The sequence below is a fragment of the Procambarus clarkii genome, chromosome 45 (assembly GCF_040958095.1).
Source record: "Procambarus clarkii isolate CNS0578487 chromosome 45, FALCON_Pclarkii_2.0, whole genome shotgun sequence".
In the NCBI taxonomy this organism is placed as follows: Eukaryota; Metazoa; Arthropoda; class Malacostraca; order Decapoda; family Cambaridae; genus Procambarus; species Procambarus clarkii.
In genome coordinates this window covers 4,558,236-4,570,672 of record NC_091194.1, presented here as the reverse complement: position 1 = coordinate 4,570,672, position 12,437 = coordinate 4,558,236, and the positions used below count along the sequence as shown (strand labels likewise).

The window sequence follows — 12,437 nt, the reverse complement described above, 5'->3', positions numbered from 1 at the left end:
GTTCTAGTTCATCAGTGACAGTACCATGTACTGTATATATACTCCCAAATATAGTAATTTACATGTCAAATTTATTGAGTTGACCCAATTATACATGTACTTAAGAGTGAAATTATGTAGTGTGCATTTGTAATATTTTTATAAGTGTGTGTGCTGGTATTACACATGTATCAACACTTGACATTATATTACACATGTATCAACACTTGACATTATATTACACATGTATCAACACTTCACATTATATTACACATGTATCAACACTTCACATTATATTACACATGTATCAACACTTGACATTATATTACACATGTATCAACACTTGACATTATATTACACATATATCAACACTTGATATTACCCCCCCATCAATCCAATGCATAAAGTCAACACTTCCTGGAACAAGGTCGGGTGCTCTTAACTTTGGCGACTAAAACCCATATCATCACAAACCATTTTTTCCAGCTTATTACTCCTAAACTAGTGTAAGTAGAATTTTTAAATTATTTTTCTTGAGATCAGTGTATATTATCTAACATTACAAAAAGAAATAATTATTTGTTGTAATTTTACTTTTATGCACCCTTGAAAATGTACTTGAAAATGTCTACCCAGTTTGAAGGTTATAGGTATCTTAACCAAAAGCACTACCCAACTTACGTGAAGTTTGGTAGGCACCAGCCGATATCAACATCAAAGTTATGAGATACCTTTAAGTGCCTACGCTCAGGTGTCAGTAATGATGTTCACCATCTCGTCAATGTTATTGACAATGCTTAATGAAACAAGAACATGACATATCTGGGAGAACATTCTCATAGATCTATCACATACTGTACTTGATATTTCATTGTGTGATACTTTGCAAACCGGACAATCCAAGAACTTCCAAAACTGCCCACTCACTGTCAGGAAATCCACCCTCCGTATCATTGAGGAAGTTAAGGCTCGTGATACAGGATGTATTCAGGAACTCTTGCATCTTACCCAATGATACCCTGCAAAGAAAATACATGGATCAGAATAAATACGAGTTAGTCAGCAGTAATGCAGCTCTAACAGATTTTCATAGCATTCTAAGACACTATCTTTCATCAGTAGAATATAGAAAATAACAATATTTTTCTAGCTTTACATCTCGAGACCAAAATACTATATGGTAACCCAAACCCATTATGTGCCTCTGTAACCCTTTTCACCACTGCTCAAGGAATGGGTGTGTGGGGTGCATAATAAACTACTAATTATAAAATGCCAAGATACGAGTTATCAAGTTATTGAATAATTTAAATTACTCATATCTACTGAAAACCTTTTACCATGAACTGAAATACTGTATCAAAATCATGGCTGCCTTAGCTCCACAGTTAGAAAGAAAATTACTTAAATATTTAAAGACAAAACACACGTCAAGAATGTTGGCAGACACCAATAACAAACGCTCTTACCTTGTACCATTTATGTATCCACTTTTTAGCTTCTTCAACGTTGAGATCATGGCAGGAGGAATTTTTCCGTCTTCTGCAACAGTGTAATGAGATAATGAGATCGTCAGAGTTCAAATAAGAATTAGAATTCACATTAGTATCTTCATGACTATAAAAACTATAATATTCAGTCCAATGTAAGTCAAACCCATTGCAAAATTAAAGCAATTTTCTTATGCTTCATATACAAACGATGGTAATAAAGGCATGAATGAGATATTGTGAGTGAGTGCGAGATAAAAGTCAGGTATAAACAGCTACACCAAACCATTAATAAACAAGCTCAGTTAATGATACAATTGAGAGGTTATTAGCCTTACAAAAATTATATTTTATATACTGTATTTTACCACTGAAAACAATATGCACCCTATATGAAAAGGCCAGAAAGCTGACAAAAGTTGTTCAAACAGAAAACACAACTAGAATTTATAGTTGTAAACTCCAGAAGAAACGATGAAAGAAGGATAATGATAAACATTTTTACCAATTGAGTTGTGGATAGTTGGGGCAAACTCCAGGGGGTGGTTGTGTGCATTAACACCACTGGAAGCTTTAAAACCATTTACAATTAACTATACAAGGCAGAAAAAACATTATGAGAAGAGCTCTCTACCTTTAACTAAATAGCTAATGACACAAGCACCTGAAAAGCTGGATACATGAAGACAATTGTGCCAAAACACGATCCTGCTACAGGCACAGAATGAAGGGGATGATACCCAAGATTACTGGGAAGTCGGTACATCAAATGCATACTTATCATGCACTTAGGTAACTTAGATAATTACTAACTACAGTATTGATGAAGATAAATACAACTAATCACTAATTAACTAATTAGGTAATCAAGGAACTGACAAACATGAAAAGCAAAATAAATGAGATTATTCTACAGTATAGGAGACCATCTGGAGTACTTAATATGGTTCATCATAGATCAATAGCATGGGTCTAAAAAAGGGGGAAATCGTGCCTAACCAACTTTGAAAGATTTCTATGATGTAACCAATGAAAGGCAAGGCATATTTATTTTTACCACCAAAAAGCTTTCAATATACAGTAGAACCTTATAGGAAACTAATTTATGTATGATAAATATCAGAGAGAAAAAGAATGAAATTTTGTAATGGGGAGATGTAATAAATGGAGCTCTCCAATGGCCAGTATTCAGAACCACATTGTTCATGGAATACTTTATGTAAACAGCCTACATTGAGTGAGTTCAAATACTTCAAATAGTCATATGATTCAAAAGATAAAAATTTGAATAGTTGAAGGATAACTTAAGTTTTGTTTACTACAGTATATCTATTGTAAAAATTATCTGAATTTTACATGCAACATAAACTATACATGTTTATTGAATAGACAAACTAATATTAAGACAATGACAGGTCCTACACCACCTACAATCAAGATTTTTTTTTAAGATAAAATTAATTGTTATACATCAAAGCTTTATCGTACCAAGCCCAATACAAAAAATTATTTTCAAAAGGTGTGAAATATATAAAGAATTTTCTTTAGAGACTAATACTATACAATTCTTTTTTTATTATTTTAGTTTAGAACATTTTGCTGTGGTGCTCATAAAATCCAAATAATTTCATCCTGGTTGAATATTTAAGCTAGTGGTTGTAAAGTTTAATTTAAAAATAAAGAAATTGAGTATCAAAATGTATCAATTAACAAACACAATTGTATCATATACATATTTATCTAAACATGTCTACAGTATTCAAAGGAACTGGCTTAATAGTTCAGGTTTTACTGAACATTTAAAATGAGCAAGAAGAATGAGGTAAATGATGTCTACCATGTCAGGAATCATCAGTCCGGAGCCCAAGAAAAACCAACCAACGCATCTGGTAGAGCTGGGAGGGTCTAGAGCGCCACTGCAGCCCCTCCCTCCCCAGAAAGAGGTATTTCATTATATTCAACACTAGTTTCCTAGAAGGGCCAAACAGTACTTCCATGTAGTTAGCTACAGGAAATAGAAAAAAGGGACACACCAGAGAAGAAAAATCTAACCCTGAAGGGGAGAGACCTGGAGGAAAACCCTACCCAGGGTAACATAAGCTCATTGGGGACCAGGCAATGAGCAGTCAGGACTCCTAAGACAAAAAACAAACGAGCCCTGACATCAGCTTAAGACATATTAGATAACACAGTAGCTAAAGCTGAAAACTTCCAAACAACATGGGCTCAAGAGCAGATTGCAGGCTGGTACAACACTGCAAACTACTGCAACAAAAAATCAAACGACAATGCACCAAACAAAAAATCAATAACAAAAGGACCTCACTGGAAGCCAACCATCTCAATCTCAGCCAGAAAGGGAGAAGACTGCCAAAAGAACAAAGCCCATGCACCCACGAGAAAGCAAGATACTCCCTAGCCCCACAATTGGAAGCAAAAACACCTCAAAAAAGGAGTCATAGACAGAAGGGACGACCAAGAAATCAAGGTGACGGAAGGAAAACAAAGTGAGAGCCTGATCCCATAGGAGGAATGAGAAAAGAACTGACTATGAAGAACATGACAGAGCGGGATGATGGAAACCTTCTGGAATACGCATCCAAGGACTAACCAGCCAAAGAAATGCAGAAAATATAAATGATCATTGCATATAGCAAAATATGCCAATGCAGGCTCGGTGGATCAATCAATTATGATCCACACCAAAGACCCACAAGGTTTACCAAGGCCTGAATGTAAAGACCTAGCAGGACATCCTAGGCAGGACAATTAGTATGAATACTTGCAGCAACTCTTAGAAAAACTCTGCTACAAAGGGCATCACTGGGGTGCAACATATAGTCTCCGTGACGTAGTGGTCAAGACGCTCGCCTGGCGTTTCGCGAGGGATTTGTCCTGGGTTCGTATCCTGGCCAGGGAGGATTTACTGGGCACAAATCCTTAACTGTAGCCTCTGTTTAACTCAACAGTAAAATGGGTACTTGGTTGTAAAAACGATTCTACGCGGGGGGTCGTATTTCAGGGAACATAGGATTAAGGACTTGCCCGAAATGCTACATGTACTAGTGGCTGTACAAGAATGTAAGAACTTGTATATATTCTAATAAAAAAAAAAAATACAAGCATGTGAACCATAGAGTACCCCTTAAATCCATAAACCCCATTATGCCCCAACCTCAGAACCTCAGAGTCCAAGACCCTTGCACTACTCAAGGCGAAGCACCTTCCACAGGAGACCAGCCTCTATGACATGAACACACAAGCCCATTAAGGAAATAACCGTCAGGGCAGACACAGCTCAAGATAAACAGTTTCCAAACTCCATACAAGTGAGGTTTTTAAACACATGCACATGAAGCAAATGTTAAAGAATGGAGTGATACACAAGCAAATGGTCCCACAGAAAAAAAAAAAGTCCAAAAGGATGGCCAACACTTTTCTAAATCTAGGACCTGAAAACCTGGTGACTCATGGAGCAGTCAGACACATCTAACATCAGTTAAAGGACTAGGGATTGTTGACATGGGAAGGCTATAACTACCATGGTGCTACCACCTGGTGGTGGTCACCCATTATTAAGGGGGTGTATGACTTAACAACTAGGTAGATCATTTGCAGAATTGTTTGTTTACTTCCAGTGAACCTTCCAGCTGTCTTGTTTTGTTTCACTTTTTTCTTGAGATTTGATTCTTCAGTGAGATTTGATTCTTCATTCATACTTCATGAATCCCCTGCTCCCTATGCCTCTGTGAGGAGGAAGGGGGCCAGGTTTTGCCCTCTGGTAAGCTTTTGAAGACATCCAAGGGCGAATGTGACATATTTGTGTACAGCTATCTCAGGAAGCCACCATTCAATACCTCTAGAAAATCAAATTTCTTCTCACCACCATCACCTTTTCCAAGTACTGTACTACAATGATATCTAAATGTTTTATGTATTTTATTTACATTTAACAATATTGTCAATTTCTAAATGGCTCCAAAGTTTTAATATACATACTGTATTAGATGAACAAATCCACAAGGGCCGCGATGAGGGTTCAAACCTATGCACGGGATGTTCCCAGATGTGCCTTAGTCAACTGTACCACGACAAGGTAAAAGAATTGCAACCTAGAGTGCTACTGCCCTCACGAGGATCCCGAAGCACAATTGGGGTTTTACACAATTCCCCCATGCACTCAGGACTCTGTCAACCAGATATTCTACCTCTATGTCCTTATACAGACATCACAATAACGTGATATATCAATGAACAAATCTACAAGGGCTGTGAATGAGGGTGCGAGCCTACGTATACTGTATTAGCATTAAGACCCGACGAAAATACTAAACATATTAGTGACTTTCAAAACGTATCTGTACTTAATTGTGTAAATTAATTTATAACAATCTACTGCATTAATACTAAAGTATTCATTGATTTTTTTTCCAAAATCAATATAGGTTATTGTCAAAATATTTTAGGGTGTAAAGTATAGTGAAACATACCATTTTGAGCCGGTGCCTAGGACGCTCATTGAGAAAAACATTGTCCACTAGGATTAAATGTGTACGCTAGGCAACCAGTGACCTTACTCCCAAGTCTAGCAAGTATTATTGGAAACTAGTGGCACCTTCCATGATTCAGCACGGTTTAATCCAGTTCATAAAAAATTTCATAGAAATAAGTTAATGGGAAGAAACAGTTCGGGGGATGGAAAAGCCAATGGGCCAATTTTTTGTTTATATCAAAGGCTAGTCCTCTATTTAAAAATGCCAAGTTTTGATCAGTAGAGCTGCTGTGGCATCATATCTCCATAAATATTAATTTAATTCAATTACTTAGATTTCCATATAAAATCCTTACCAAAAGAAAAGTTCTGTGTAAAAACTCAATGGGCCTTTTCTCAAAACATTCCTATGATTTTCATTCTGATAGTATAGTACAGTACTTAATTTATATTTCAAGAAATAAAATTCTTTATCTTCCATGTTAGCATGAGCCTACACAGTGTGTGCGTGTGTGTGTGTGTGTGTGTCTGGAAGGAGGGGGGGGGGGGGGGGGTAACAAATACCAAAGTATTATCAAGAGTCGCCTATAACTACTTCAAATTGAATATTTAATAACTTTTTTCCATCTTCTCTACAACAAATTTTCTAGAAATGTTTTGAAGTAGTTGTATCAATTGTATAACAATCTTTTAAAAAATTTAATCTTGCAATCTTATGTGATAAGCATGCTCAAGTTTGAAACATGGATACAAATTAATTATGAATACTATTAGTTCTACATTAAAGTAATATAACAAACTCCAGCATTAATGCAGAATATCAGCATATTAAAAAGCCAACAGCATGACCTTTGAATAAAGGGAGGACAACACCAAGATTAGGAAAACACTAAAAAGCATTTAATTCAAGAGCAGAAGCTTTGAGAATAGGCTGCATTAGGTTATTGTAGTAGTAAATGTTCAACAAAGGTATGTGAACTCTCAGAGAAATGGTGGCTTGCATAATTACTACATTTAAACTCACCGAAACTGCAGTGGCTTTCTATTACATTAATACACCTAATGTATTTGTAAAACCCTATACTGTACATAATTATCGCAAGGCAACAGCACACCAGTGTGGCTATATATCATCAGCCACATCACAGGTATGGTAGACTAAAAGTAAGGCACAGTACAGCAAAATACATCTACAGTATATTTCCAAAGATGTTGATACAAAGCAAGACACAAGCTCAGGAGCACTAAATAAAACAGTTCCTAAGATACAGGTTTCCTTTCCATCAAAACCCACATCACCCTAGTACTGTACGGCCAGTATACAAGTGGGCTAACGACGTTACTTATTTTTAGTTCAGATGACTTAAGAGAGGCTAATGGAAACATTATGTTTAATGGAGCCGAGTTTAACATTTGATAAATCTATGCAACTAGGGAATTGCAAGGAAAGGATGATGATAACGATTCCTATCAGTTTAATTATCTTTAGAAAATACAGTACAAGGCATCTAAGCACAAGTGAAGTGCTGTAATATAAGTTGAAATATTTATGTTAATTATTGTAATTACGGTACATTAGGATTTGTCGTGTGTTGATTATACAAAGTTTTCTGCTGTAATTCCCAGACCACACATGAGAGCAATACTTCCTCCAAGAGCCCACTTGACTTAGAAATGAGGTCAAGCACACATTAATAGATGCCTGCCCTAAATTTGTGATAGTAATATTAGAAACACTGCAAAGGCAGCCCCATACCAGTTTTTTGTAATACATTTTTGCAAGTGCAGTAGTGAACATCATTAAAAAGACAATAAAAATATATAATTTATATAACCCATTAAAATGGAATTCACTAAAAAAATTCCAATCTTACCTAACATAAATGACTGAACAAGAAAAGTAATGGTGGGTCTGCCAAGCATAGAGCTGAACCACGTCTCCTTCAGGAAGGCCATATGCGACTTCAAATAATAGCATAGCAGGTTTGCATCATGCATGACGTACCACTCCTCTGTGTCCACACTCTACAATGACAAATGGTCTCACTTTTACATGTGTATAAGGTTGATACACACACACACACCAGTGTGCTAGTGATAGGATAAGTGGGCAAGGGTTAGGGCACTACTTGTTTTGGACTAAACACAAGACAAACATCTACGATACCAGGTAAAATTCTACCAACAACCAGTACATACAAATGAACAGAATGGATGATAACTGTACCTCTCAAAAGCTTTATATGACATGACATTACACGAAAGACTTTCATGGGGTAAATTAACCATATTACTGAATTTTATCTGAAGCATTCTAATGCATATTTCAAGTCATCAATTTAATTAATATACTTTATCCATTCCATTTTTTACACTCCACACAGCTTGTACACAACATTTAAATCTCTATCTTCATTTTTCCAACAAAATCAATTAGTTAAGGATTTTTGTATCAATATCTTCTTGCACATTCATACATAGTGTCTCCTAGAAGAAGTAGTCTAACTTACTGTTCTAGTCAAATCTAACAGAACGATTTCACATCTTACACTTGGAGGGATAGCAAGTACTCCAAGATATTGCTACAGTAGTACATTTCATTCTCAAATAAGCTTAGTCATAAAACTGAAAGACTAGCAACATTTTACTATATAATTCAGCGTTCAAGTTTATACACTTAAAACACTGATCCCAAAATGCTTACTTTCATTTAGAATTGCTAATATCTACTCTCTAAATATTCCCTGCTTACTTCACCAAATAATTAGTCCAGCTACCTAACACTATCTCTCACAAGATAATCATTACTGCCACTCTCCAGTCTGTGAAGCTGTAAAAAACTAGACCTCACACTCAACTCATATACATAGCAAATAGGCAATACAACATTGCACTGCATCACATTTACCTGAAACCACCTACACAACTTTTCTTTGAGACCACCTACACAACATTTACCCGAGACCACCCACACAACATTTACCCGAGACCACCCACACAACATTTACCCAAGACCACCCACACAACATTTACCTGAGACTACCTACACAATACAATTTATACATGTAAACTGCACCCACAATCATTACAGTGTTCTGACACAGTTTAAACTTCCCAGACATACACTTGTGCCAGTGATCATGGCAGACACTACAATAGTAAGCAAGCAAGTAATTATCAAAGGAAGGTCCAAAGCCAGGAAAGACTAACAAAATAGTAATTATTAAAAGCACTAAAAATTATGGCTATATACTGTATAATTGAACTAATCAAGTCACAATTCAAAGGTCCTACAAATCTTGCACAATGTCACTTCTGGAGCAGAAATATATGAAAAGTTTACAGAAATAACAGAAAAAATTTACCCATTTTAAAGTCGGGTTCACATATAAGTTTATCGAGAGTGACTTGGCATAAAGATCAAAATTGCAGAAAAGCAATTTTTTCCATCGTGAAAATCAAGGACATTCAACCAGAAGAGATGTGAACATGAGTCTACACAATTCAGTTCTCAGAAATAAACATTGACAAGGATAAGGAAAAAGGTTCTAAAAGACAGCCATGCATACGGATATAAATTTAAGTATTTAGTGCATGTTGGGGGATAAAGTTGCTGCTTCTCAATGATCAACATGGGGAGTCCAGTATAAGGCACCATTGTTTCAGAATCTGAGGAAGAGGCATTAAAGAAACCATCACTCTTAGTGACTAGTGACATGGCACCACCACAAGAAGTGATAATAGGAGACAGAGCATCATCAAGGGAATTAGAGGGCTATGTAGTCAATGTTCAAGGTGGTGTAGAGCCTGTGGTCAACAAGGTGTTTATAGACATGTTTGAAAGTGGGATAAAAGGTCAGGGTCAACTGCAGCAATATGAAACAAGACCTCAAGAGATCTCCTCCAAGTGCAAGCAAGCAAGCAGATGTGTCAGAGGTAGACGACCCTTCAACTTGGTCACCAACCACAGAGGGTGAAGCATTCAAGTCTTCCCCTTACCATGTCAATGTACTGGCTATGAGGAGATACCAGATGATAAGAGACTACAAGGTAAAACTGCATTAAAAATTCATAAACTGATCACAGCTTGGAACTCGTCCATATCTTTCACCTTTTCTTTATTCATACATCTATTTTGATCATCCAATACATTCTGCTCTTTCCATATACTTGTCCAGCATCATATTTTCTGTACAGGGCCAGATAACTGAATCAGAATGGACAAAGTATTCATCAAATATGATGAATCTAAAATTAAATCATGTCTACAAGATGATAAATGTATGGGTAGGCATTAGTTTATTAACATGAAAACATGCTAGTAAAGAAATAAGTTTAGTAATACAGTAATTAAATAATTAAAATCAAATTACAGTACAAAATGATCTATGATTACACTAAGTAAATACTGTACCTGTATTATGTGTATGTTAACAAATTTGAGACCATTTGTCTGATGCACAAAAGCAACATATGCCCATAAAAAGTCATCTACATTTCACATTTAAGGATACTTTAACACACACACACACACACTCCGTTATTGGTCACATCACAAAAAGCAAATGCTGAAATTACTAATTGAAACACAAAAATACAAAAGCCAACTACACTTAGGAATTTAGTGAGTTTGTGAAGACTAAGTTCCTGCCTGAAAATACAAAGTATATTATGAAATCTCAAGAGTAATGAATTACACCACCTTATCACAAGGAAAAGTATGAAGATACTCTGACCTATTCTTGCATTACGTTGTTTACTAAAACCATAGCACGTGAAAAATTCTGACGGGAGAATACATTTTTATCCCCATGAACATTGTTGTTGAAGCCCAAAAGCTTACAAATACTAAAACAAACAAGGCCTATGTAATCCTCATTTCACTAAGTTTGTAGCAAACTTGGAACCAAATAGTGCATTGCCTTGTAAACTTGTCCGTAGTAGCTGGGTGTCTAGCTCGCAATAAGATGAGTAAGGCATCATTACAAAAGAATCAACACTAATTACTGATATCATACATTTCCCAAGCACATTTATAGCAAGTTAGATTTTAAGCACATATATATATAAACATATAATAAGCTCAAAATACAACACTTTCATTCTAAACACTGATAATCTACATTGAAACAATAAAATATATTGATTAGTATATACATATACTTCTACAATCTTTAACAGGAAAATGTTAACAAATTTAAGAAATGCTACACACTTTCATTGTTGAACTTCGGGGTCCACACAAACTATTCGAGCTCCATTTTTATTGCCAACTTACTTCACACGATAACTAAACATTATTTGATCGTTTAGTGACTAGACCATGTATCTTTATATAAAATATACAGGGTGCATTAAATAAAATATTATTTTGTATGTTATATACTGTACTCACCATTTATTTTAAGGAAATTTTATAATAGATAATTTGACTTGGAAATGATATTAAGAATTATGTAATGATTAAAAATTATGTTTATCTTTATGCTCAGGATCAAAATTTTATGCAGCACGCCCCTAAGTTAATGAATGCTACCTGTACCTGTTGACTACCTGTTGAGGATTCTGAGGAACAATGTCCCCATGGCCCAGTTTCTGACTAGGCCTCCTGATTGCTGGTCTGATCAACCAGGCTGTTAGAAGCGGCTGCTCACAGCATGGCTAACCTAGTATCATTTGAAGGTGCTTGTCGAGTTCTCTCTCGAACACTGAGAGGTTGGCCAGTTATACCCCATATGTAATTACCCAAGTGTGGTTACAGGACGAGAGCTATGCTCGTGGTGTCCAGTCTTCCCAGTACTCTGTCGTATAACACTTTGAAACTACTGACGGTTTTGGCCTCTACCACCTTCTCACTTAGCTTGTTCCAACCGTCTACCACTCTGCTTACGAAAGAAAACTTTCTAATTTTTTTCTGCTCCTTTGTTTCCTTAGCTTGAATCTGTGTCCTCTTGTTCGTGAATTTGCTGGTTTCAGGAATTCCTCCATCAATTTGGTCGATTCCCATTAGTATTTTGGAAGTTAAGGATCATTTGTCAAGTGTTAGCTGCATCAGCAAGTGCAGTTTCGAGCTCAGTCATGCGCAGGCTCAACGGTGCACTTTTACCCGCACTCGGGAACGACGCCCGCCACTGCCCCGAGTGCAAATACGCGAGGAGGAGGCAGGAGGCAAACCGGGAGTCCCCCCTAATATTTGGCGTGTTATTCATGATTGATACATGAATAATACAGGCAGTAATCACAATCTGACAGCACTGGGATCAAACTTTTTTTCCCCAACTATACACTGTAATGTCCTAACAGAAAGCAAGGCAACAATCTATTATACAATAAAGATGGCCAATGACATGCACAATACAGTAATGTACTATAATTTCATAATTACAGTACAGTACATCGTTTTTATTTCCATTTGTCTGTAAAGTACAGAGTGAGGCAGATTTGGAGGCCATAGTTTGTGAATGTCTGGAGATCAT

General features: G+C 36.2%; 1 protein-coding gene across 3 annotated transcripts in view; it reads right to left on the bottom strand.

Moving 5' to 3' along the window:
* LOC123769856 (probable phosphorylase b kinase regulatory subunit alpha) overlaps window positions 1–12,437 on the bottom strand; it is an 88,369-nt gene that overhangs the window by 60,026 nt on the left and 15,906 nt on the right. For all 3 annotated transcript variants that reach the window (XM_069301227.1, XM_069301228.1, XM_069301229.1), the window contains exons 11-13: window positions 7,836–7,986; window positions 1,449–1,521; window positions 907–998 (exon numbers count right to left, since the gene is read on the bottom strand). In XM_069301227.1, the coding sequence (XP_069157328.1) occupies window positions 907–998; window positions 1,449–1,521; window positions 7,836–7,986 (316 nt within the window). The remainder of the gene's footprint in view (window positions 1–906; window positions 999–1,448; window positions 1,522–7,835; window positions 7,987–12,437) is intronic.